Consider the following 27,615-nt stretch of genomic DNA (forward strand, 5'->3'; position numbering starts at 1 on the left):
AGAAATAAAAATTAAGTAGGCTCCCTTTTCAACTTGTTTAGTGGTGTTTATTGGCCAAAAAGATCCCAAATAGATTAGTCACAGGATTCAGTAATCAACTCAGGCATTCTCAAATTCGTTCCTGCCCCCACCTGAGGGAGCAAAAGGCACCACATCTGGTATTCTGCTTCTATTGTCCTCTCCACTGTTGCCAGGCTTGGATGTCCTCAGATTTCTCTGTCAGAATTCCCTCCCTATTTACCTCAATACTCTCAAAGCCTCCTTTTTCCTTGTCTTACAGTTCTGACTTTACAGAGCGATGGTAAAAGCTACATTTCCCAAATCGGCTTCTCTGATTGGTGATGAATGGAAATCGAAACTTAACGCTGCTTCTGGGAGCAGAAGAGAAACCGAAACTGTTCTTCACGCATAAAAGGCGGCCTGCTAGCTTAGAAGCTTGCACTTTGAGGAGGGAGCAGATCCCAGGTCTCCCAGGAGCGCTCGCCCTCGCCCAGGAGCGATTCTGCACTCGCTCAGCACTCTGGCTTCAGGCAGAGCAGTCCTGCCTCCGCTCTCTGCAGGCAGCAGGTCTGTTCCTGGTCTGGGCTTCGCAGGGGATGCTTCTGGTCTGGCCAGGGGCTTGCAGGGCGTGTCAAGGTCAGAGGTGTCCCGAAGGAAGGAGGGGCTGCTACGGAGCTGCGGGGGCCGGACTAGGAGGGGCCTTCTTTGGGCAGTGGATCATAGACTTACTTGCCTATGCCAGAGGCCACAGCCCAGCAGATACAGAAGGAAGGGACTTCAGTGATGAAAAGGAGGGAAGAAGACATCGCGCCCAGGCTATTGAGTGTTCTTCGTCTTAATGGGGGACTTAAAAATAGGGATAAATAAGTAGGGACCTCTGATGTGTGCACAGCCAATGAAAGTCGGGCACTGGCATCAGAAGTCCTTCTCCTGGGTGCAGAATCAGGGGTCCTACTCCACACTTGCGGAGCTAGAAGCTGAATGTGACCAACAACTCAGATGAGTTCTAGGCGCTCTTAAATTTCAGTGGCTAAGACAATTTACGTTTTTACTGCAGCAATCCCCCACCCCCTAGCATGCTTCCTTTTTGAGACAATTTCCCTGTATAGCCTGGTACTTCCTCTGGAGTCCAGGCTAGCCCTGAACTTGGAATAACCCCCCTGCCTCAGTCTCCCTGTTTTAGTCATCTAAGATCTAATGTATTCATGTGTAAGGAGCAGGTATTGGTTTTGTTTCCGCATAACTAATTAGCACACCCTCAGTGGCTTTAAACAAAACGAATGTATTATTTTACAGATCCTGTTCAGGCGCAGATTAACTGCTTTTGCAGAGCCCAGGTGTCGCACCTGCCTGAACTGAAGGTGTCTGCTGGGGCTGAGCTCTTCTGCCAGGTCCTGGGGTGCTCATTCTGGTTGCTTGAGGTCAGCGAGAGGACTGGAGTTCTCTGTTTTCTTGCAAGTTGTTGGATGAGGGTTACCCAGTGTCTAAAACTTTGCACTGTCATCCCTCACAGGTGGCGGTGGCCTTCCAAGCATGTAGGAGACTTTCTGTCTCATCTAGCATGATGGTAGCCTAATCACTAGGGAGACTGTCCTGTTAAATAAGGGTGGTGGGACAGACGGAAGGAAGTTATACAAGGCCAGTGTAGCAAAGTGGCAGAGGCATGGTGACCATCTTAAAACTTGACCCAGGGGGACGAATCACCTCCTCTCCAGGTGCTTTTATAGGAACTCAGCCCTTCTATCAGCAGCTCCAACATTCTGTTCCACTGTTTATGATTTCCTTGACTTCCCTGCAACCCCTCCTCTTAATTCCCCCTCTTCCATTTTCTTCCTCATTTTATTGAAGATGTCTGCAAGCATAATACAAATATAATTCTGACAATACTGAGTTTCGACGATCTGTCTTTTGAGCTTCCTCTATCCTGTTATGATTTATAGGGCCTGAGTGACATGTGTAGTGTCCTGTAGACATCTCCTGCTGTGTCGTTAGTATGTCTCTCTTCTCTACTTGTCCTGTAAATTAGTCGTTGTGGCTAGCGATCTGGGTTTCGACATTTGCCCCTATGCTTCTCCTGTCTCAAGATCTCTTCCTGCCCTGGGAGTTGTAAAATGGTGACACACTACTGAGTCTTCGCTGTTTCTTAGCTGGAGTGCTTTTAGGGAAGGGACTGTCCCTTACAGTGTTTAGTGGCTTATTTACATAGTCCTTTTCGGGAGGGCAGCTGAACAACTTGGTTTTAGAAGTTGTTTCTGATCCATTATATTTAGATACTGTCCCCACTTACTTTGTGGAGGAGAAGACACTTAGCATCCTTTCCTTCCTTTCTTATTTAGTGATCTCCTCAATTCTGTTGCTCTATTGCTATTCATACACACACATATGTAATAAATATACACAGATGTACATTATATATTATTAAAATATAATTTTTAATACATTTTATAATTATGTATATATAATTAAGATCTATGATGTTTTGCAGGATTTTGTGACCATTGTAATTTTGTTTCCCATAGTGAGTCAAAAGCAGAAACCAGTATATAATTTTTAGATTTATTTTATTTATTTATTTATTTATTTATTTATTCATTCATTTATTTTGGTTTTTCCGAGACGGGGTTTTTCTATATAGCTTTGGAGCCTGTCTGGGAACTTGCTCTGTAGAACAGGCTGGCCTCAAACTCATAGAGATCCACCTGCCTCTGCCTCTGTAGTGCTAGGATTAAAAGCATGTCCGCCACCACCGCCCAGATTAGATTTATTTTTAATTGTGTGTGTGTGTGTGTGTGTGTGTGTGTGTGTATGGGGATGTGCATATGAGTGCAAATGTACTAGGAGGCCTGAGGCATTGGATCTCCCGAAGCTGGAATTATAGGCAGTTGTGAGCCTCTGGACTGAGTTCTAGGAACAGAACTCGAGTCCGCTACAACAGCAGTGCACAGTAATTATTGTGTTACCTGTCATCTTTCCAGTCCCTATGTACCTGTTTCTTAAAGGCACAGTGTGCTTGTGGGAATTAGAGGATAACTCTCAGGAGTGTGTTCTCTTCCTGTATCAACTCTTAGGAGTGTGTTCTCTTTCTGTCTCAAGGGTGGAACTCAGATAATCAGACTGGGTGGCCAGCACCTTTACCTACTTATTGAGCATTTTTATTGGCCCAATTATGGAAATATTATTGGAAATAATTTGAATAATTAATATTATGGAAATATTGCATTATAGATGCAATCTTCTAATTTGGCTGGAAAATGGAGTTTTCTATCATTGTGACTACCACTGGAAATAGGCTTTTACAACATTTAAACTATGTACATAGCTCCATTGGATCTTTTAAATCTTGCATTGTTTCACTGTTTTCTGAGAATTCTCCTGCTTTCTTTAAAAAAAATTATAATTCAGGATACATAATTGGTGGAATTTCTCACTTTTTAATGACAAGTTATATCTTCTAGCATTCTCAATGAACTGAAATGTATGTTTGGTGCAGAATTCTGCCTCTAAGGTATTTTCTTTTAGAAATTAGAAGATGTATTTTTTTCCCATAAAACTATCCACCAATATTGATTATTTTAATTCTTTTGAATAGCCTGCCAGGCACACTTTAAAAAGTTTTTTTAAATGTGTTCATATATTTCTGCAGGTTAATATAGAGAAAGTAAATAAATCATGTAACTTAAAATTGTATGGTCTGATTGGCAATAAGTCTTAAAACCTAGGTGTTTTGTCTAAAATATGGATACCTCTGTCCACTTCATTAGGTTTTTGTTTGTTTTTTTTTTTTGTTTGCTCGTTTTTTTGTTTTTCTTGTTATTTTTGTTGTTTCCTTCTCTTTTTCCCTTAATATGTGGGGAAGCTTTTCAACTGATTTTTTTGAAGCTCCATTCTAACAATGAATATTACTTTGAAACTACATACTTGACCAATTTTATTCCTATTCATTTTGGTTTCTTAATCTGTCATTTTTTTCTTAGTATTTTCCTGTTTGTTTTCCCCCTTTCATTGTCTCAGATTTTTTTGTATGTTTATCCTCAGACTATGAACTCTGGGGAGCGGCACTTTCATATTTCATTTAATGGAGGTGCTTTTTCATTCCATATTGTAGAAGAGAACTTACGCATACATGTTGTTAATAGCTTGCCATGTATTAATGGCTTGCTTGGGATGAGTTAATGCTCGAGCCCAGGTGATTCCTGGATGAGTACAGTATTGATATTTGTAGACACTAACTAGTCTCAGTGTCCCAAGAAAGCCTGAACCAGTGAGACTCAAGTGAGATCTAGGATGACTGTCTGTCTTGGCCTTTGGTCTGTCTCTGTGAAGCCTTCTGGCTGAAGATGAGATATAAAGCTGTTTGTTGTTAGGATGATAGCCAGCTGCCTTTTCATATCACCAGCTCAGAATGAAACACCCCAAAAACAAACTTCAGAGATATACATGTTGACACACACAGGAATCCCATAAAAACATAAAACCAGAAGTCATATTACATATGCTAAGGACCTGTAAGATAGAAAAAAAATTGCTCTGACTAAACATTATAAGACAAAGAACCCCAAAGATGCCTTGTGTTTCTATCTACTGCTGGACATGAGACTTACCCTTAAGAGTGGATTGTTTCCACAGTGAGACTCCTTCAGAGAAAACCAACTTTTCATTTGCAAGTGACTACCTGTTAGGGATAGCTTCTAGGTTAGGGATGGGGCCTATGTTCACTTTTCTAGGACCCCATTTGGTGAAGACTCATGCAGGCCCTTGTACATACTGCCACAGTCTCTGAGTTTATATTTGCACCAGACCTGTCATGTCTGGAAGGCCTTGGTTCCTTGGTGTCCTCCATCTCCTCTGGCTCTTCCACACTTTCCACCTCCTCTTGGAGTCCCTTGAGCCCCGAGAGAAGGAGTTTGATGGAGATACTCCTTTTAGGGCTATGTGTTCCAAAGGCCTCTCACTCTCCGCACATGTTTGGCTGTGGGTCTCTGTACTTGCTCCCATTGGCTGCAAGAAGATGGCTGCCAGGCACAGATCTGTGAGTACAGCAGAATGTCCTTGCGAGTCACTTTATTGCTGTATTCCTTTCACAGAACAGTAGCATTTTGTTTTCCCTAGGTCCCTAGCCTGTCTAGTCTCCTATTGGCCACTCAGGCAGCACAGGGCATGAGTTCTATCTATCTCATAGCGTAGGCCTTATTGTTTGGTTACTCCCACCAGCTTTGTGCCACTATTGCCACTAGCAGGTCACTCTTGTAGACCTTGTAGACCTTGTAGGGTTTGTAGCTGGTTTGGTGTCTGCCTTTCTCCTTTGCTAGCTCCCAGAGTACCTTGCAGTAGCATAACAACCAGCTCATAGAAATGAAGCCTCTAAGTAGGCATGAGCTTGATTTCTCCTTGTTCAATGAGTTGGTTAGAGGTTGTCTTCAGCAGCAGGGCCTTATTGTCAGTGTGTGGAGAACCACCAATAGCCTTGGCAGTAGCCTGGGTTATTGGAGGCTTCCCACGGGACTTTTTGACCAAGAACTAGATTAGATGTAACCCATTCCTGGTACTGGAAGCTTTATTTGGTAACAGGAGATGTCAAGTTGTAGCTCTGTCTCCCCCATTGTTTGGCAAATTCATTTAGATTGACTTCATATATGCGTTTATGATAGGAAGCTTATACTGTATTAGGTTTCCACATGACCCCTTCAAGTGTTCCTTGGTTTTAGCTGTCCCTCTCCATTATCTTTCTCTTGCCCCATTCTATTCCACCCCCCCCCAACCCATCCACCCATAACTAGCTATTCATTTCCCTTCCCTAGGGAGATCTCACCTTCATCCTAGTCCCTTACTATCTACCTAAGCTCTGTGGTTATATGAATTGTAGCTTGCTTATCAATTACTTAACAGCTAACATCCACATATGAGTGAATACATATCATATTTGCCTTTTTGGGTCTGAGTTACCTCACTCAGGATGATTTCCTTTCTAGTTCCATCCATTTACCTGTGAATTTTATTTTTTATAATAATGAGTATAAATTCATTCTGTTAAATGTGAGTAATAATTCATTCTGTAAATGTACCAAGTTTTCTTTATCCATTCACCCATTGATGTTGTTTATTAATAGGCAGCAATTATGAATGCAATGAGTATGGTTGAGCAATTGTCTCTTGTGGTGGTATTGTGTTCCCCAAAATATTGTGTACTCTAATAAATTTATCTGGGGTCAGAGAACAGACAGCCACTAGATACAAAGGCTAGAAAATAGTGGCACTCACACCTTTAATCCTAGCATTCCAGAGATAGAAATCCCTCTGGATCTCTGTGAGTTCAAGGCCACATTGGAAATAGCCAAGCATGGTGACACGCCTTTAATCCCAGAAAGCCAGCCTTTAATCCCAGGGAGTGGTGGTAGAAAGCAAAAAGATATATAAGGCGTGAGGACCAGAAACTAGAAGATTTTGGCTGGTTGAGCATTCAGGCTTTGAGCAGTAATTCAGCTGAGACCCATTCTGGATGAGGACTCAGAGGCCTCCAGTCTGAGGAGACAAGACCAGCTGATGATCCGGTGAGGTGAGATAACTGTGGCTTGTTCTGTCTCTCTGATCTACCAGCATTGACCCTAATAACTGGCCTCGGGTTTGATTTTATGAATAAGAACTTTTAAAATTCCTGCTACAGTCTCTGTGGTAGGATGAAACATCTTTTGACTATATAGTTTAGAGTGGTAAGACTAGATCTTGAGGTAGATTGATTCCCATCTTTCTGAGGAACTGCCACACTGATTTCCATAGTGGCTGTACAAGTTTGCATTCCCACCAGCAGTGGATGAATGTTCCCTGTTCCCACATCTGTGCCAGCATGAGCTATCACTTTTAAATTTGAACTTGACCATCCTGATTGGTGTAAGATGAAACCTAAAAGTATCTTTAATACGTATTTCCCTGATAATTAAAGGCATTGGACATTTCTTTAAGTGCTTCTCAGTCATTTGAGTTTCCTTTTTGGAGAATTCTGTTTAGATCTGTCTCCGTTTTTGATTTTTGGTATTTGTTTTCTTGATAGTGTTTTGAGTATTTATGTATATTGGATATTAGCTCTCTAGTGGATATGTAGTTGGTAAAAAGTACTTTTCAGTTCTGCAGACTGTCATTTTGTTTGAATGGTGGTGTCCTTTGCCATAGAGAAACATTTCAGCTTCATGAAGTTTCATTTGTTAATTAATGTTCTTAATTTTTGTGTTATCAGTATTCTGTGCAAAAGTCTTCCTGTGCCAATGAGTTTAAGACTATTCTCCATGTTCTCTTCTATCAGATTTAGTGTATCTGGCCTCATGTTGATGTCTTTGATTTGCTTGGAGTTGAGTTTTGTGTGGGATAATACCTATGAAAATATTTGGATTTTTTTTTACATTCAGCCATCCAATTTGCCCAGCACCATTTGTTGAAGATGTGTGTTTAGTTGTTTTTGTTTTGATTTTAGCCCTGAGGTTAAATTATCAATGAGTAATGTTTGTTGATTCCAGTTACTTTGTTATTGTGGTGTGGGTTTTATTTTATAGCTTTTTCTCACCGGCTGTTGGTGGTACACGCCTTTAATCCCAGCACTCGGGAGGCAGAGGCAGATGGATCTCTGTGAGTTCCAGGCCAGCCTGGTCTACAAAGCGAGTTCCAGGAAAGGCGCAAAGCTACACAAAGAAACTCTGTCTTGAGAAACCATGAAAAACAAAACAAAACAAAAAAAAACTTTTTTCTCCTTCTTTTGATCTGATATTATTGATTACTTATATTTTCTCAAATGTGCTTAAGCTTTTCAGGTTGAATTTGGCCTTCTAAAACCTTTTGTAGGGCTGAATTTATAAATAGATATTGTTAAAATTTGTTTTTTTATCCTGGAGTGTCTTTCTTTCTCCAGTATTGTGACGGAATGTTTTGCTGGGTGGTCTGGGCTGGTATCTGTGTTCTCTTAGGGCTTGGAGAATATGTTTCCAGACCCTGCTAGCTTTTAGAATCTCCATTGAGAAATCAGGTGTTGTTCTAAAATATGTTTACATATTATTTCGTTTGCAGGGTTGCTAAACTCTAGAGGAGATGTATTTTCCTTGCTGTTATTGATTATGCTTTTACAGTGGCTTATAGGCCAATTTGGGATCATTGTAATTCTAGGTGCTGATAACTGGTCTTGTCTTTTTTGGGTGTGCGTTCCATTCCTTGTATTCTGTTGCCCTCTCTGGATGGTGGCTGTGTGTTGCCTGGTAGTTAATGCTTCTAAGATCCTGCTTGGTGTAGCCATTGAGGGTTCAAGTTAGATTGTGTTTCTTGGTATATGGGGGCTGACACTTAGCGATGAAAAAATGGGCTGGGAAATGGGCTAATGGGGTTCCCAAGGGAGAAGAAAGCAGGCCATGCCACCAAGATCTGCACATTCCTCTGGGAATAGGGGCAGAGACTGAAGAGTGGCAATATCCAGCAGTCTGCTACAAAGCTGGGAATGAGACTGGGAGGTTGGATTTGGAACAGAGGAGTGAGAGTGAAGATCTGGAGGTTTCCTAGCTGCTTCCCTGGCCAGCATAGCTCTTTATATTATCTTTTGAAATAATATACCAATGCTTCAGGTCTAGTCTGCTATCACTAGACCCAACAGCAAGCTTCCTGTACACCTCATACTACTAGATACTCTTTTCCTTGGTCCAGAAAACAGTTTGCTGTTTCCTGCAGGTCTAAAGAGGAACAGATATCTTTTGTATCCTACGCTGCAACTTCAGGGTTAACATAAGAGATTTTGGTTTTGTGTGTTTCTCTCTCTTGCCTCCCTTCTTGCCTGTGCAAGGTCATTGGAAACTTCGGTATCTTGGCCTGCTCTTGCTGGAGTACAACATTCTGTAACTCTCAGAGTCATGGGAGTATATAATGTGTAAGGGGGATAAAGTGTGTGAGAATCTTAAAACCCCAGAAGCTCTGCATAGGGACAACAGCAGCCTGCGAGTGTGGCTGACAATGGACAGATATTCTCCATGTGTTGCGTCATGTCGTAAGTGAACCTTGCATCCCCTTCTACTTGATTACAGTTTGTCAGTTTGCTTGTTATGTCGTTCTTTCTCACAGAATTGAGGAAGTCAAATGAAAAGGAGTCAGTGAGTAGGAGAGAGAAGGATAGAATCTGAAGAGGGTGCATTTTCCATTAAAAAAAAAACAGGTCAAAATAAAAAGGGCATTTAAAAAAATTAAGAAAGATTTTTGACACGAAGTAAAATGCCATTTTGGCCTTGGGCAAAGACTAGATTATTCCAAAATGGAAGAGGAGAGATGAGGGCATTATCAGGAGGTTCGCTTGACACCACAGGACAACCAAATGAGTTGTGAAGGCTTTGTGGAGGATGAGTCACGGGATGGATGTAGTGATTAGTGAAGGTTATTAATTAGCAGATTGTATTTGTAAACTTATTTACATGTATGTAAGAATTCTAATTAAAGAATAAGAGGCCATGGATTTGAGAGGGGGTGAAAGGGACAGGGGAGGAATTGGGGGAAGGAGAGAGAGGGAGAGTGATGTAAAGAAAGTATTCATGTATGAAATCCTCAAAAGGGAAGTTTAAAATATTCCCAAGGTCAAATCTTAGTTCATTCTTATAAAACTTGAAACCAGTCATCTTTTAAAAGTTAGCTTAAGTTATTTATCTTCTCTGCTAACACGTGGTTTAAAAAAATCAGATTTTATGGTTAATCAAGATGATTATGTTTTTTGTTGTCAGACATTTTGGAAAAATGACTTTAAAGAAGTAGTTTATTTAAGAATTTGTTTTAAAATCTTTTAAAAGAGCCAATGAAATGGCTCAGCAGATAAGGGTACTAGCTACCACGTCTGAGAACCTATACACCATTCCAGGACACACTTGGTAGAAGGTGATAGCATACTCCAGACATTGACCTCTGACCTCCACATTTATATGTGCATATACTCAAAACAGAGAAATAAAACTCAATAAAAATTTAAAGAATCTCTTAAATGCCACTTTATAAACAACAATTTTGGTACGACTTTGGCTAAAGATAACGATATTGCTTTGCTGGTTCCTAAGCTTCCTGTAAAACTCTCATGGCTCAGCTAAGTCTTTGTCATCCACTACACCTAAGTAAATAAAAACTACATATAAACAAACAAACAAATATAACTTTAATGAGCATTTCTTTTCCAAGTTAGTTTTTACAAAATATTCTCCTTTTCAATTTTAGTTTTCAGTCTGTTGATTTTTCTACAGAAGTCTGGCCCCAGGAGAAGAAAGTGGGGTAACTTGGAAGGTACTAGGTCATCACACAGGACAGACAGAATTAACCTTGGGAGTGTGGTACAGGTGGATAGCCAAAGAGCCATCCTTACCTTCTAGTTGTTGAAATTTGAACAAATAAAAGGGGTTTCATTGGTATTGACGTCTCTACGTCAATCAGACTCTTTCCCTCCCCCAAAGTGGTGTTAGGTTAGACAAACCAGGACAGAAGTCATTGCAGTATCAGGGCCGTGGGGATGAAATTACCAGATGGCTAATCAGCACTGTCTTCAGGGAAGATTGTCCAGAGACAAGGATAGGGGCACGGGGGTTGTCAGAATAGAAATTTTAGCCACCTTGGCCTTGGCAGGAGGGAGAAACAATTTTTCACAGGATTTGCTAACAATTCTTTATATACAGCCATGAACCAAAATAGTTTATAATATTTCTTCTGGTGCAAAGAAAAGGGAGTCTTTTCAGAACCAAAATGGTTTATAATATTTCTTCTGGTGCAAAGAAAAGGGAGTCTTTTCAATTTCTATCTACCTTTCATCCCCTGACTTCCAGTTCTTAAAGCCCCCAGGAAAGCTTCTCTGTTATCATTGAAGTCTTCCTACTGTGATCATCTTTGGATATAACTGGATAAAGGTGGCAATGCTCACAGTGGAGATCCATATAGGGCATGTGTGGATGATACAGGTGTCGTTGCTCACAGTGGAGAATGAAGGGCACGTGTGGATGATACAGGCACTTTTTTCTCCCTGGAGGCACTTTTGTATTCCATATCCCAGAAAGCAATCTATATATACATGTTATTAACAGCTTAGCATGTATGTACTGCTATGACTTGCTTGTCCTGAGCTGACTCCCCTGGTCAGGTAGTATTTGGAAGAGTGCAGGGTTGATACAAAACTCAGATGTCCTGAGAATGGTGCAAGACAAATGGTGTTAACCAGAGAGGGGGCACACATCACAAGTCTCAGAAGTGTGGTTGACATCCCAATCAGAATGGTTGCCTGAGCTCTGGGATGATCGCCTGTTTTGCCCTTCCTGTTAGGCCTGCTGGTTAGAGATGAGATGGAAAGCATATCATCTAAACCTACAAGATTGCTTTTAGGTTGATCTCCTCAGGTCCTTTTTCTCACATCACCACCTCTCTTAATGAAGCCTAACTTACATATTTATTATTTTCTGTTCATTATTCTGTTCTGTTCTGTTAGTTTTTGTGGTAACGGACAACCTGAATGTGGTATCCAGATTAACACCTGGAGATTATAACAGGCTTATTTTATTGTTTGGTATTTTCTATTGATGGTATTGAGAACTGAACCCAAGGTATCACACATGGGAGGCAAGTGCTCTATCAATGAGGTACATCCTTAACCTTAAAAAAATCTACTGAGAACCAGGATCTTGCTGGTTTTCTTCTGATGGTTAAGTAATCAGTATTGTTGTTCGTTTTTGTTCTTATGGGGGGCCTGCTACTCAGTTCCCAAATAAATCACACACAGAGGCTTATTCTTAATTATGAATGGCCGACCTTAGCTTGGCTTAGTTTCTCACTAGCTTTCCTTAACTTAAATTATCCCATCTACCTTTTGCCTCTGGGCTTTTCTCGTTCCCTTCTGTAAATCTTATCCCTACTCTGTGGCTTGCTGTGTGGCTGCGTGGCTGGCCCCTGGGTTCTCCTCCTCTGACTACCTATTTATCTATATTTCTCCCAGATTTCTCCTTCTATATATTTCTCTCCTGCCAGCCCTGCCTATTTCTCTCTCCTGCCTCATTATTGGCCATTCAGTTCTTCATTATATCATTGGGTGTTTTAGACAGGCACAGGAACACAGCTTGACAGAGTTAAACAAATGCAACATAAACAAAATAACACACCTTAGAATAATATTCTATTTTTACCCCTTTTGTTTAAATAAAAATAAAGGTTTTAACTTTAACATATTAAAACTACATTCAACAAAAACAATTATCAAGTAGCAATTACATTTACACAATTCTGTCCATTTGTAATTAGCATATTCAAAGAAAATAATGCATTAGCTTCCATTCTTAGTGAATTCAAAGTTTTACACCTAATTTACTTTCTATCATATCTGAGGAAAACTGCAACTATTACTATATAGCCTTCATCTCCATCAAAGGCCCCGAAGGATGTGATATTATCTAACAACAGGGACATTTGGCTGCCTGGACAGTTACCCAAAGTTCCTCTGCAATGTTGGTACATCCATCTTCAGGCTACAGGCCCAGACTATCTGGCAGACTTTCAAGTGAAGCAGGAAATTTGAAAGACTGTCCTTCCTTGTTTTGGCAAAGTTCACCAGTCTCTTTCCTGTGTGTTCTGAAGAATATCTGGCAGACTCTTCTGTGAAGCAGGAATTTTGAAGGACTCTCCTGCCTTGTTTTGGCAAAGTTCAACAGTCTTTTTCCTGTGGGTTCTGCATGTCCAGTCTCCACAGCACATAGCCAAACAGTGAAAGGCAAGAGCAGTTTCTTTGCCCAGTGGCTAAGCTTGCCACAAGAAAGCAAACACCATAAAGAGTTTCTTCAATTCTCAACATCTCTGAAGTAAATTTGTGCTGCCAGGAGCAGATGTGTCTCATTGTCATGAAAAGCTTTATGTTAACAAAACATTTTAAATGCCATATGCTGTAGGTCTTTAAAAGGTTTGAAGACCATCTATCTATCTAAAATATATCTCTATATGATCTGGAAAGCATACCTAACATATCTACAAATTTGATTATTATAAATGACTAATCACTAACCTCTGTCCTGATTAGACTATATAGTTTATAATAACACCCTTCTCGAAAACTAGAATTTTACTTTACATTTTAAAATAAATGGCATAGGTACAATACCTCAAACAAGAATAGAAACATATACACAATATATTGTTACAAAAACAACCTTAAATTTTTATCAATGTACAAAAATCCTTTAAACAAGAGTAGAAACATATACACAGTGTAACAAAAATAAATTTATATCAATATACTATATTCCCCTAAATGATAACAAACATCTGTAGCCCACCAAATAACTAAAAGTCTCCCACATCCCTCTTGGGGATATGGACATTGTGTTCTTCAAACTGCTTCCTGCTGTCTGTGGATGAAGTATCTTTAGGGTGCCAGAGAGAAAAGTTTGAGATAATGACCAAGTCCTGGGAAGACCAGCAGTAACCTTTGCTGATAGATATCACCAGTCAAGTTTCAGGAGGTCTTGCCTGATCAAACCTAATCCATATTAACCCTGAAGGAATCATCAGCCTCTCATCGCCTGTGGGAACAAAACTCCAAAGCATTTTTGACTTCCACTTCACAAATATATTTTTTGACCTTTTTAAAACTTTAAAGGCATTCCCAAGGTATATAGGCTGATTTATTTCAATAGTCCTTCTTTCAATTCCAGGTCTCTTTGCAGGGGTCCTTTGCTTTTCAGCATTCAAAAGATACAAAATCAACACAATAACTTACAGGATCCAGACTTCCTGTGAATTTCCCATTTTATCTGGCTTTTTTTTTATATTACTTTTACTCTCTCTTTAAAGACTTTATTATTTTTAAATATTCATTTCTTTCTATGATTATACCCTTTTTCTTTTCTTAAGCCTATGCACATTGTTAAGCACACTATAATCTGTTTAGAGTTTTTCCATCTGGACCTCTTTTATTGCACATCTTCAACCTCTTTGACTATGTGTGAATAAACCTTTTGACTGCTTACCTACACCTGGATTCTTTGAGTGTGGCTCTCAGCTGGCTTGGCCTGCTTCTCAGGTCCTGAAAGCCAAGCCTAAAGCTCATGGCTCAGTTGGAGTTCCTGACAGAGAACTGCCTTAAACCTTCCTAACTATGGAATGCAGCTACCTGAACTGCCCAGGTGTATCATACTTATCTTGCCATTTTTATTTAGCTGCTGCCTTACCGGCTGAACTTCAGCACCTCTTAAAGGAGCTGTGTCCTTTTTCTTTTTCTTTTCAGCTTTCTCATGCCCTGGGGATATTTGCGGGCCCTGTTGGTTCACCAAAATGTTATTGTTCATTTTGGTTCATTTGGGGGGCCCACCACCCAGCTCCTAAATAAATCACACACAGGCTTATTCTTATTTCTAAATGCCCAGCCTTAGCTTGGCTTATTTCTGGCCCATTTCTTTAACTTAAATTATCCTGTCTACCTTTTGCCTCTGTGCTTTTCCCATTTTCTTACTTGTGTAAATCTTATTCTTTCTCTGAGGCTGCTGTATAGCTGTGTGGCTGGGTGGCTGGCCCTGGATGCTCCTCCTTCTCTGACTACTTCTTTCTTTCTTTTTTTTCTCCCAGATTTCTCCTTCTATATATTCTCTCTGCTTTGCTACTGGCCTGTTCAGTTCTTTATTAGACCATCAGGTGGTTTAGACAGGCACAGTAGCACAGCTTCACTGAGTTAAACAAATGCAACATAAACTAAAGTATCACATCTTAAAATGGTATTCTATAACAATTAGTGTGTGTGTGTGTGTGTGTGTGTGTATGTATGTATGTGGGTGTGTGTGGTCTGTGTGTGTGTGTGTACACACACACATACACCTGTGCAGTGCACTCATTTAGTAGTTATTAGAGGTATACAAATAGCTGATTCTAGTTTCCATAGCATGCCCCTTAAATGAAAGGGAGACATAGGCAGAGTGGGACAACGGTTGGAACATCTGTTTCCTTGTTAAGGATTGCATATAATTTCTTACAGAGTTCACTAGGGACACTCTCACATACAGTATGTGAGAGGAGAGTGGTCAGGCAGGCTGTGGGATGAATCACTTAATTGTAAAATTAAACATGATTTTATGCTACAAAATGGCTATTTTAATAGCAGTCCTGTGTTGGAGGCACCTGTGTCTCATTGATAGTTATAACTATTTAATTAAAACTCTATTACTTCCTTCCATTTAGGTATTTCTTTAAAACACTTCTTTAAACAATTTCTGTGATGTTAGGATGTAGATACATGTATATTAATTTGTTTGGAATGAAACTGTCAAACTACTCAAAAATAATGTCACACTTGGCTCCTCATTTTGTTAGAACAGTTCCTTAAAACATTTGAAATATACCATAGACATTTTGAATATGTAGGCACTTATGAACTGGTTTATATTGTTGTATAGGACAGAATTAGACATTTTCCTTTCTTGAAACTCTTTTCATTAAAAAATATTGTGTATGTTGTGTGTGTGTGTGTGTGTGTGTGTATATACATGTATGTGCAAGCTACATGGTATGGGTGTTCTCAGAGCTCAGAGGGTGTCAGATCCCCAGAGCTTGAGGTCCAGGCATTTGTGAGCTGCCTGAGGTGGATGCTGGGCACTGATCTAGAGTGCTCTGGGCTGCACCATTCTCCAGCCCACCCCCCTCCTTTTTGTAACCTATTTAAGGCTCATTTTCCTTTGCCTGTTCAGTTCTCACCGACTAGTCATTCTCCTTTTGAGATTGGTACAATGTGGAGAACTCCAGCTAATGCACAATTACCAAAATTGAGGACTGTATAGGTAATGGAGACTTTTTTTTTTCCAGGAAAGTGTCTGAAATCCTTAACTTGGGGTACAAGATTCTTTAAAATCTGATTCTTCTTGTCTTTCCAGTTTAATCTCCAACCAGTCACCCTGTGCTTTGCCATATAGAACGGACCACAGAATCTCCAAATTCATCATGTAGTGTCATCATATTCTTGTGTCTTAATTAACATGATGCTGATTTTTTTTCCTGGACTGCCATGCCTTACCTTCCCCAGCAACCTTCCGTAGTTCATTATCTTTACACCCGATTCTCAAAACCTATAAGTATAAGGATCTGATTTTGCCTTTCTTATTAAAGAGCTCCTTCGTTCCCTGTGCCCTTGCTGTTGACACATTCAACACTCCATACTGTTATGCTTAACTTGGTTTCCTCTGATCTCTACCATGGGCTGACGACCTGCTTTAGATACACTTGAGTACACTGTGGGCAAGTATGGCATGTGGTGATGAGTGATGCTCTATGAGGCTCTGAAAATACAAGTACCTGGGTGAGGTAAGAGACCCATGCCTACACTCCTGCCCAAGTACTTCTTAAGCATCCTGGGCCACAGCCATCCCTTCTTTCTTCAGATTTAATCATTCCCCCAGACACACATTCTCAGTCATTTTAATATTTGGTATCAGTGTTTGGCTCACCACTGTATGTTCCTGTTTTAATATTATGGGATAGAGATCTCTGTCTTCTAACTTATCTGTTTATGTAACTCTCTGTGTATGTATCTGTCTATCTATCTATCTATCTATCTATCTATCTATCTATCTATCTATCTATCTATCTTCCTATCTATCTATCTATCTATCTATCTATCTATCTATCTATCTATCTCTGTGTATCTATCTATCTACATAATAAAATCTACTTGTTAACAGACTTAGACATACTCTGCAACAGACATCTGAGCATTTGGCTATGCCTCTAAAATATTTCTTTCTAGGTCATCTTTGCAGTCTCCTCTTTACTAAAATTTATTAATTATTAGTAATCCTTAGAATTTTGTATTTAGTCCCTTCACTTCTATGATGCTATATCTCTGTGTCCAAGCAAGCTCGTTTGTCCCAGTGGCCATTTTTTAAATCATTAATGAGATATCATTACAGATCTATTCAGACATGGTTGAGACCTTGTGTTTTATTTTATTTGATTAAGAATTTTTTCATTCATTTTGCATACCAATCACAGATCCCCCTCTTCCCTCCTTTCAGCCCTCCAGCATCACCCCCCAGGACCCCCCCCATTCCCTCCTACAAGAAGGGAATTGACTTCATGAGGAGTCAGCAGAGCCTACATTCTGTAGAGGCAGGTCCAAGCCCCTCCCCCTGCCTCAAGGCTGTGTGAGATGTCCCACCATAGGTAGTGGGCTCCAAAAAGCCAGCTCATGTACCAGGGATGGATCCTGATCCTACAGCCAAGGAGTCCCTAAAGCAGATCAAGCTACACAACTGTCTTGCTTATGTAGAATGCCTCGTCCAGTCCCGTGGAGGCTCCACAGCTGCTGATCCAAATTTCATGAGTTCCCACTAGTTTGGTTTGGTTGTGAGACCTTGTGTTTGATGTCTAGCCTTCCACATTTAAGAATCTACATTACATGGCCTAGGGTAAGTCTCAAAGCCAGTCAAATTTAGGTGGTCCACACATGAGTTCATGCCCTTGGCTTGACTTGTGGTCGTATTCCAAGATTCTGTCATCAGAGAATGGCCTAATAATCTATGCTGTGGCATGAATTACAGTGTTTGTGTGTGTATGTGTGTGTGTGTGTGTGTGTGTGTGTGTGTGTGTGTGACTGTATGTGTGATGCATGCTTTTGCATGAGTGCATCTGTGTGCTGCTGCACATTCATTTGGAGGACCAAGGAGGCTATAGAGAGTTTTCTGCTACTGTTCTTCTTTTTGATTGCCATGAGACAGGATCTACAACTAACCTAGGAGCTTGCTATTTTGCCTAGACTCACTAGTCATTGGGCTCCCAGTGACTGCCTGTCTCCCTTCCCTAATGCCAGTGACAGAACTATGCAGCTGTGTCTGGGTTTTCACATGGGTGCCAGAGATTTGAACTCAGTTCTTCATGCTTTCCTAGCAAGCACTCTTGTACATGTAAACATCTCTCATCCCTGAATTAGAAACTTCAGCGTCTTCCTTGACAGCCCATTTCTCTGCTCTTCTCTGCCCCTACTGGGTTTGTTAATGACAACTTACTTACCTACCTTTTAACATCTGTCAAATAGACTCACACCTTTCCAGACTTATTACCTAGACCTCCCATTCAGCTGTAACTTCATCAAGCTGCCATCATTTCTTTGCCCAGCAGCAGCTTTCTCTCTGCCTGCTGACAAGAACTTTGCTCCTACCGCTGTACTGTGCTGGAGTAATCTTTACAAAATGCAGAGCCATCACATCTCCTTAAAATCCTTAGTAGCTAACTATAACACATGCTCAAAGGACCTGCATGCTTTTTAAACCCTCTCCTGAACCTCGAACACTTTGTCCCCCTCTCCACTCCAGTCTTCTGGTTTCCTATGGGAACCTGGTTCCACATTCGTTCCTTCAAGCCCCAGGCCATTGCATGTTACATATGATAATGTTCTGCTCTTCTCTGCCTGGACCCTTACTTTCCCTTGTTTTGTTTAATTCTTGTTTAATCCTGTAGAACTACTTTTTGGCATTGCTTCTTTAGAGAATGTCTCATCTCTTTGACTTGGTCACATTTGTGGTTTTTTTGTTGTATGTGTGATCATATGATGGATGGTTCTTTTCTTGATTTTTGTTCCTCGAGAACAGACTGCACACTGGTTGTGCTCATTCTTGTATGCCTGCCACCAATGTTCTGTTGAGAAGATAGTCATTCAGGGCATTTCTGCTGAGAGGAAAGTTGATCAGTTTTTCCTCTTTCTTTGCAGATTTGCTATCTCATGAATAATGGCCGTTTAGAGGAAACAGAGTAAAGGATATCTGCATTTTTAATATTTACCAATTCAGGATGGAGGCACAAATAGCAACGACAATGGGTAATTTTTAATTCAGAATAATGTTTATAGCATTACAAGATATATGCTTCACAGATTGAACAGTTAAAATATCTGCATTACTGTTTCTTGTTTCTCAAATAATAACACTGATCTCCCTAAAAAGATGAGTAAAAATATCCCTGTTCTTTCCCTTTTTAGAAGAACATTGCACAGTGATTTTAGAGGAAATGTCACAATTAATCCTAGAAAATATGCCAAAGGCTGAGTAAGTACTTTTGTGGTAATCAAGATTTTTGAAACTATGTGTAATATTCCCCTATTCTGCTAGAGCTGTTTGACCTTATATGGTAATATTGATCTGTACCTGCATCTGTCTTAGTGTGTGTGTGTGTGTGTGTGTGTGTGAATGTAAAATCCATATATGATATAAGTATATTATATATGTAATTATTTGCAACTATGTATTCATCAATTTAGGTTATTAATGGCAATGAAATAATAACACTAATGTTTTTGGTTATTATGCCATCTACATGAATTTTGTATTAATACTTTGTTTTTTTTTTGTTTGTTTGGTTTTTTTTTTTTTAGCTACTCCAGCTTATTCAATGATTTTGTTGAATCTGAGTTTTTCCTGATTGACGGAGACTCCCTACTTGTCACATGTGTATGTGAGAAGTCACTTCAGCCAGGACAGAGTCTCCATTTCTTCTACCTGGTTGAGCGCTACCTGATGGATATTATTAGCAAAGGAGGACAGTTTGCCATAGTTTTCTTCAAGGTAACACAGACCAGCTGAGTTTTCTGGTCTCTGAAGACTCAAACCAGAATTCATTAAAATAATTGACTAGGGACAAGGACTCTTATAGCAGAAGTGGCCTCGGACTCATGATCCCCTTGCCTCTGACTCCCAAGTGAAAGGATTTCAGGTGTGCACTACCACACCTGGCTATGACTAAGATGGTTTTTATAAAATTGTATAAAGATTTCACCTCTGACTGCAAAGTAAAATGCATTTTGAAAAGTTTAGAAGATGAGATGGAGGCTAAGGCACAGAGGATCGAAATTTGAAGCCCATTGGAGCTCCCACAGTGAGTTGATGAGTAGTCTAGCCAACCTGGAAAGACCTTCTTAAAAGAAATAAAGATCTAGAAATGCAACTTAGCAGTAGAAGACTTGCCTAGTATATATATGGAAGGCTGTGAGTTCAATCTCCAGGACAAAAAAAAAATACAAAACAAAACAAAACAAAAAAGCACAAAATAAATAAAATTTCAAGGGAAGAAGAGAAGAAAAACAATTACCCAGCATTGCAGTGTTCAGGAATAAACACAATTAGATTATTTTGTAATGTGTAATGATAGAATTTTACTAGACAGAAAGAGTCACAAGAGTTGGTCAAATTCTCAACAGTGGCCCCTCTCTGACCTCAATTTTAGTCCTCTAACCCTGAGAACCACTCTGCCTTCAAAACTCAGCAGGCAGTTTATTTGAATACAGTGGTAGGTTTACCTGAGCCCACATGATCTCACTAACTCTATTTTGGTATTGTGTGCTCTGTTATAAATATCAATGAGAGAATACCATATTTGGTGCAATAAATAAAATTTTGACAATTTCAAATACAGGTATATGTACCTGCTACCATATCTTCCTGTTCCTAGACTCAGGGGAGCTAGCGCTCTACTTAGGGATTCTGGTGTGGATTTGTTCAGTCAGTTTGCAACTCATGTTACTGTATATTTCTGAGCATTGATAGCCAGCAGAATTTTGTGCAAGCGGCCAGGGTTCTGCCCTATGTTTGCAATTTGTTGTACCAATTTTGGTCTACTGAGAAAAACATATGCTATTTAAGAAATGTCAGTGCACTCTGGAATAATTCTCTAGAATAACATGTTCCCCTTCAGTTCCCAATTCCAGAAAATGTACAATTACAAATTACAATTTTCATATTTTTTCTATTTTTTGTCTTTTTGAGGTGAGGTTGGACAGGAGAATGACTAGAAAATAGAAAGGCAAAGTGTGATGAACTCTGGGTACTATGGGCCTGCTTATTCTTAGGTCCAAAAGTGTAATGAACTCTGGGTACTATGGACTTGCTTACTCTTAGGGTCCAAAGTATGATATATAGCATATATTTGTGATACAACAAAATTCCAGGGTCAATTTACTGACTAAAGGGCAGGAAAAACAAACAAACCAAAACCCTGCCATATTATGTTTCTTCAATGACCTTATTGATAGGTGTTAACTGCCTGAACTAATAAAATACTAAATGATACTTCTCAAATAATGTACTTTATCTCCTTCTCCAAAGGATGCTGAATATGCGTACTTCAATGTCCCTGAACTTCTCACCCTGAGAACTGCTTTAATTCTGCACCTTCAGAAGAATACCACCGTGGATGTTTGGACTGACTATTCTAGATGCTTGTCAGAAGAGTGGAATAATGTCTTGGGTCACAGTTGCCCATATTTCTTGATTATTGCTGACGAAGGCTTGAACAACGAGCAGACACACCTTTTCAACTTCGTAGTCATTCAGTCTTGGGCAGTGAAGGTCAACATCGTGCTCTTTTCAGGGCAGAGATCTGACATCCTCCGTCTTTATGCATATTTTATGCAAAGCTCACATTCAAAGCAGATGTTTTTCAAGATGGTAATGTATATCTAAGAGATGACGTTCTGAAATTTTATAAGCATTTCTAAAATAATTCATGAGCTAAGGCTCAGTGGTTAACTAAGAGTACAGACTATTCTTGCACCCATATCTCAGGTAGTTCATAACTGCCCATAACTCCAACTCCAAGGGGATTTGACATCTCTGACTTCTATGTATACTGCACTTACATACACATACCTATATAGATACATACATATATACAGACAGACAGACACACATACATACTTACAAAACTAAAAATTAAGTAAATCTTTAAAAATAGCTATCTTGATCCACAATATAGAAACAATTATAGATTTAGTAGGATGATATATAGGTTAATAATAATGACAATAAATTAATAGTAATGACATATAGTAATTTGCTAAGGACTTCTTGTCATATAATAGTTCTTAACACTTATGAATTATTTATATTTAATATTCACAAAAGTCCTAAGAGCCAGGCATATATTTGAAAATGATGAAATCGATACTTGAATATGTAGCCTGTTCAAAAGCACTACCAAATGAGTAATATAAAAGAATGTAGAATTTATGCAAATTTATGAGTCTTGTTTCTTCTCAGGTGCTTGGTTGAAATGTGTCATAGTAAAACACACTGAATCTATATTATTTGTAACTTTGTGAAACTGCTAAAATAACGTGCTAAATTGCCAGATGAGATAAACAAGTATTACCTTGCTTCCAAGGATTTCTAAACATTGCTGACCATCCTCAATTACATTAGTGTAGATTTTAAACTGAGGACTCTATTGCAATATGATTATTTCTTAAATTTCTGATTTTTATAGCTGGGAAATAATTTTATTTATTGCAATTTATCATACTTTGTTTTGCAGTTTAAGAAGGAGATTATGATTGCTTATAAAACCCTGATTCGACAGTTGGAAAAATATAGAGACCGGGATTTAACAACTCTGTTTGGAGATTTAAAATTCAATAATATGGTGGAAAAGGTAACAGAACTTGAAAAAATGCTTTTTAGTTGAGCTATCTTTTTAAAAGTGTGTGTGTGTGTGTGTGTGTGTGTGTGTGTGTGTGTGTGTAGGTCAGAGTATACCTTGTATATCACTCCCAGTGTTTTACCTTCAGACCAGCAAGCTTCCAGGATTTCTCTGGTCTGATGGGCATTCCTACAGGCTTACTGTAGCAGTGGAGAGTGGGAGAGATACTAGCCATCTTCCCCCTGTTCCTGGTCTGAGTAGAAATGTCTCTATTTCCTCCTGTAAGTAGGACTAAGATGTAGATGTGTCTAGACTCTGATGTAAAGAAGATGACCCCAGCTTCTCCTACTGTTTATACCGTGAACGCAGAAGTGGAAGTAGACCTCAGTACTGTTGTTTTCACCTTAGGTTCATTGTTGTTGTGTCGCAGTCACACGTTTTCTAAGGCTGCATGCCTGGTGTACATCTACTTCATCATGGTGTACTGTTTTCTTAGTACGGTCTTGGTTCTGCTTGCTGTATTTCCTGTTGAATTTCTGCCTTGGTTGACATCCATGATACTGCAATTTAATTTTCAGTTTTTGTCTTGTCTTACGTGTATGTGTAAGGTTTTATATGCTTCATAGAAAAGATCAGAATATTCACACTTTCTTTTTATTATTCTGAAATACTGTCTAGATCAGTGGGACCATGCAATCTTTGAAAATTCGGTAGAATTCTCTGGTTGAAGAAGGTGCCTATTTGTTGAGATGGTTCCTTAGTCATTTCACCTACATCATGAATCTTGGTGTACTTAGGCCTACTAATACCAAGAGAATCAATTCTGTAATTTGTTCTGGGAAATTAGGGGTTTCACTCTTTCCATTTCGTTTCCATAGAAGTTTCTAAAGTAGACCTTTGAAATGGTTTTCTGTCTCGGTGTCATTCTCTCTTATTTTTATTTCATACACTTGTGGCTTCTCTTATTTGTTTAATGATGTTTATCTAATTCCAGCTTGAGTTTGCAACTATTAACAAGATATACGGACTTCTACTCTCTTAGTTTATGATTTCATCTTTTACTTTCTTTTGATTTTTCTTGTTTATTTTTATCTATTTTTTTTTGAGCAGAGCATTTAATTGTTCTATTTTCTCACTTTTTGTGTTAAACATTGTTTAGTCTGATGTTTTTCTCTGACCACTGCTTTCATTGCACGACATAGATTTTTACATACAGATAATAATCTTCATTGCATTCCATAGAATATTATATTTAATGATTTTATTATAATTTTAAAGAAATTATATAACTTCAGTCTGCATTTCTTTTTTCACATGAATGACTTAATAGAAAATTAAAAGTTTCGACAGGAATGATAGGATGGTGCTTAAGAGCATTAGGTGCTCTTGCAGAGGACTTGGAATTTAGTCCTAGCACTCACATGGTGGTTCACAACCATCTATAACTCCAGTTATAGGGGATCTGATGTCTAACATCTGTGGGCATGAAGCATATATTAGGTACAATTGTATGTGCAGGCATATACTCACACCTTAATGTAATATGAATAAATCCAAAAAAAAAGAAAATTAAAAATTTCAAATTAAAAGATTACTTTTAAAAATAGCCTTTGCATATCTAGGGAAGATTCATTATTTCTTATGATTGTTGTAGTTCACTCTTTATTGATATCAGTCCTTTGTATTTCCCATAAGGTTGTGGGATCTCTTTGGTCTCTACAAAGTCTTGAGGTGCCACAAGTATGATAGGGAACTGGATATATTCTCCAGATGGAATATATTATTTCTCCCTTATACATTTCATCATTGTTGTTTCCTGGTACTACTATTTTCCTTTTTAACTGATGCAGAAGAGGAAATTTGGTGCAAAGTATCTATAAAAGTACCCAATACATTTAGAAAGTTGATTGCAATGATATGTGTTGCTTCTAGTCATGTGGATTAGCCACAAAATTATATATGCATATACTTTAAGAAAATACAAAATGGGGGCTGGACAGTTGGCTCAGTGATGCAGAGATCTTACTCTCTTGCATATATACATGTAGGCAAAACCATTCATATTCATAAAATAATAAAAATATAGTGTAAAGAGTATAAAATTTCTTGTGAGTAATCTAGTGCCTTGGTTAATATAGGAATGCGGGAGGATAATGTATCTCTAAATTTCATCAATAGAATTATAGTATTTAGATTCAAGAATGTGATGGTATTATTCTGAATACATTTCCTTATTATTATGTCTTACTTGCTTATATTGTCAACACTCAGAGGCAAGACTCACATATTTTGAATATATCCTTTAAGTGACATTATGTATCTTACAGTATTAATGGTATGTTAGATGCACACCCTTTTATTACTTTTCAAAATTGTTACATACATATTTTATGATTTCATTAAAATTCTAACATGTAATATTTTTATGGACATATGGTGTTTCTTGAATGCTAAACATTTAAATTGTTTGAAGATTCACTTTTACAAATCATTCTGTGATGAACACCTTGGTGTACATACATGTCTTCAGGCAGATTTTGGATTGTTCCTCTAGGTTAGGTCTCTAGAACTTGAGTGAAAAAAAATCAACATATTGAATGTCAATTAAATGTGTTGTCATATGCCTTTGCTTGTTTATAACTTTATTAGCAGAGTGTAAGGAGTGACAAACCATGATTTCTGGTGCTGTCTGTTATTAAAGTAGTGAAAGATGAAAAAGTACTTTGATAATCATGAAAGTTAAAAATGCAATTTTTATATTACTAAAGAATATAAGCTCTTTTATTGTTTTTCTCATTATTTGAGTTTCATTGGAAAATTAGTATTAAAAGAGTCATGTATTTCCTTGTTGATTTACAGGTGTTATGTTTCATGCGTGTATTTGTTAACGGTTTTTTGAAATAGTTTTACCACTCAACATTTTTGTTCATAATTTTCTTAAGCTGAAATAACCATATTCTATATGGTCATATCCACCCATTTCTTACTATATGATCACTTATGAATAAATATAGTTTTCTAATTATCCTGACGTTATAATTTTCTGCTGTGACAGGCTTGTGAGACTCTATCTCTGCTTAAGCAGCTCTGGCCAGAAGGATCTGACATCCGACGAGTCCTCTCTGTCACTTCGTGCTCCCTCTCCTTGGAAATGTACCACCATTTTTTAGAAAACAGAGAGAAGAAAGCATCCAAGCAGGTGGGCGAAGGCAAACAGGTGTAGTTGTTACACTGGGTTACATTACTGCTTCTCTGTTTTATTGTTTTTCACCCACCATTTTTCCCACTTGGCACTGGTATTTTCTCTTGTTTATACAAACTTTAGAAATAGGAAAATCCCTACAATTCATGTTATAAAGAAGTCTCTTGGCCATGATGTAGTGTGTTACCTATAGGTGTTTCATGTAGGATATATTCAGTCCCTGTCACCCACAGGCAGGCAAAAGGAGAAACCACCTACCATGCTACTGTGCTTTGGACTTTTCTGTGTGAGTGCATGGAATGCTCAGGAAAGCCTTGCAAGACTAGCTGGGAGAGACTACTGTTCTTAGGTTTCTTTATTGCAGAAAAGGTCAAGAATCTATTTTTTTTTTTTTGCAGTATCTCCTTAAATATAATTTTCAATGAAACCTTTCTACATGATTAGACATCAATTTTAAATCATCCCTAAATCATGATAGTAAGTCAAACTTTTCTCTCTGGAACTTCTAACCATTAGATCTTCCCTGGGATCTTAGAAGTGTCCCAATGAAGTCTTCTTGCTTCCCCAACAAGTCAAAATGCTTGACAATAACAAAGATGTTCTTGTCCCATAATGCTAAATATATCTACTTACTTATTCCTCTTGTCATTGAGAACTTACACCTTTTAGCTACATTGGTACCCTCTTGTCCTCATGCTGGCAGTTCATAATATTGCCTTCAGAGTAGGTTGCTTAGACAGAAGAGAGTATTTAGCATGTAGCTCCACCCACCCAAGGTCCTGTGAAACCTCCCCTTCATCACCTGGTTTATTAGCTTAAACCTGGAGTCTCTGAAAATACTGAATCATGCCATATACCAACGTCTACAAAGCTGGAAGCTTCCTTTCCCCTCTATCTCAGACATGTTTAAACACAGCCTAGTTTTTGGGTAAGTGCTGTCTCTGAAGTGGAGAATGTATAAACATGGAATTCTCCCATAGAGGGCTTGGCTTCAGAGTTTGTGCTTCCAAAAATTGAGTGTGTAGTTTTCCAGCCTGCTTTTCTCTACTCACCTTCTTTAATTTCCTCAGGAAAAGGGTAATTGTTTAACCCTGAAGGACATGGAAGACTTCTGTAAGCTACATTGCCTCAGTGTGGCTTTTCAACTCCATCTACCTCTTTCCCAGCGAGCTCGCTCAAGATTCATCACTTCTGGTTGGATTCAGGACCTCAAGACTGTGTTTAAAATGGTAAATATACTCTCCTTTCACTTATACATTTGTTCTAACTACTTCAAACATATGGACCACATTAACCTTCAAAACAGATTCATAGAGGGTAGTGTTAAATTTGGGGGGGGGTCTTCAAAAGGTCAGCTTGCTTACATCAGTCACTTGACTAGTGTTAACAAATATATTAAGTAGTAATAACAAGCACCATGGCATGTATCCAACCCAAAGAGGAGCTTCTTAAAATTTTCGTTTTTAAAATTCTTGTCAGCATTAGGGTTTTCTGTCATTAACAAGGAAGTTCCCAGTGACCACCACATTCTGCTTTGAGAAAGAGCTGAGGAAATAAATGCAAGGCTTTATGATTTTTTTCATTACAGATTATGTATGGATAGAGAGATTTTGGAGAACTTGGGAAAACTGAAAAATTCAAAAATCTCTCTGGAATCTTCCATGTAAATCAGTGCAAGAATCTGTTAACACTTCAGTTTATTCTCTTCATTTTAAACGAAATATATATATATATATATATATATATATATATATATATATATATATATATTAGCCATGCATACTTTCTTTTAGGATCCTGAGATAAACAGTCAGGAAAAGTGTCTTATGCTCAATGGAACTAGGAATGTGCTTTTCCAACCTGGAGATTGAGTGTGAGCTAAACATCCTTTGTCATCCCACCCCAGCTCTTTCAGACAGTTACATTTTATAGAGAAGACACATATTAAATCTTAACAATTACTGTGAAGGAAGAACTAGAGTATTTTAGAATCTGATAATGAAGATCTA

General features: G+C 38.6%; 1 protein-coding gene across 1 annotated transcript in view; it reads left to right on the top strand.

The window, feature by feature from the left end:
• Positions 1-400: 400 nt before the first annotated feature.
• The window catches only part of LOC114701096 (probable ATP-dependent RNA helicase DDX60), a 93,599-nt gene continuing 66,384 nt past the window's right edge, over positions 401-27,615 (top strand). The window contains 8 exon segments of the mRNA XM_037211761.1: positions 401-567; positions 18,707-18,814; positions 18,974-19,040; positions 19,367-19,556; positions 21,093-21,434; positions 22,300-22,416; positions 25,460-25,603; positions 26,677-26,835. Of these exon segments, the coding sequence (XP_037067656.1) occupies positions 18,787-18,814; positions 18,974-19,040; positions 19,367-19,556; positions 21,093-21,434; positions 22,300-22,416; positions 25,460-25,603; positions 26,677-26,835 (1,047 nt within the window). The 5' untranslated portion in view covers positions 401-567; positions 18,707-18,786.

This window comes from Peromyscus leucopus, chromosome 17 (assembly GCF_004664715.2).
Source record: "Peromyscus leucopus breed LL Stock chromosome 17, UCI_PerLeu_2.1, whole genome shotgun sequence".
NCBI lineage: Eukaryota > Metazoa > Chordata > Mammalia > Rodentia > Cricetidae > Peromyscus > Peromyscus leucopus.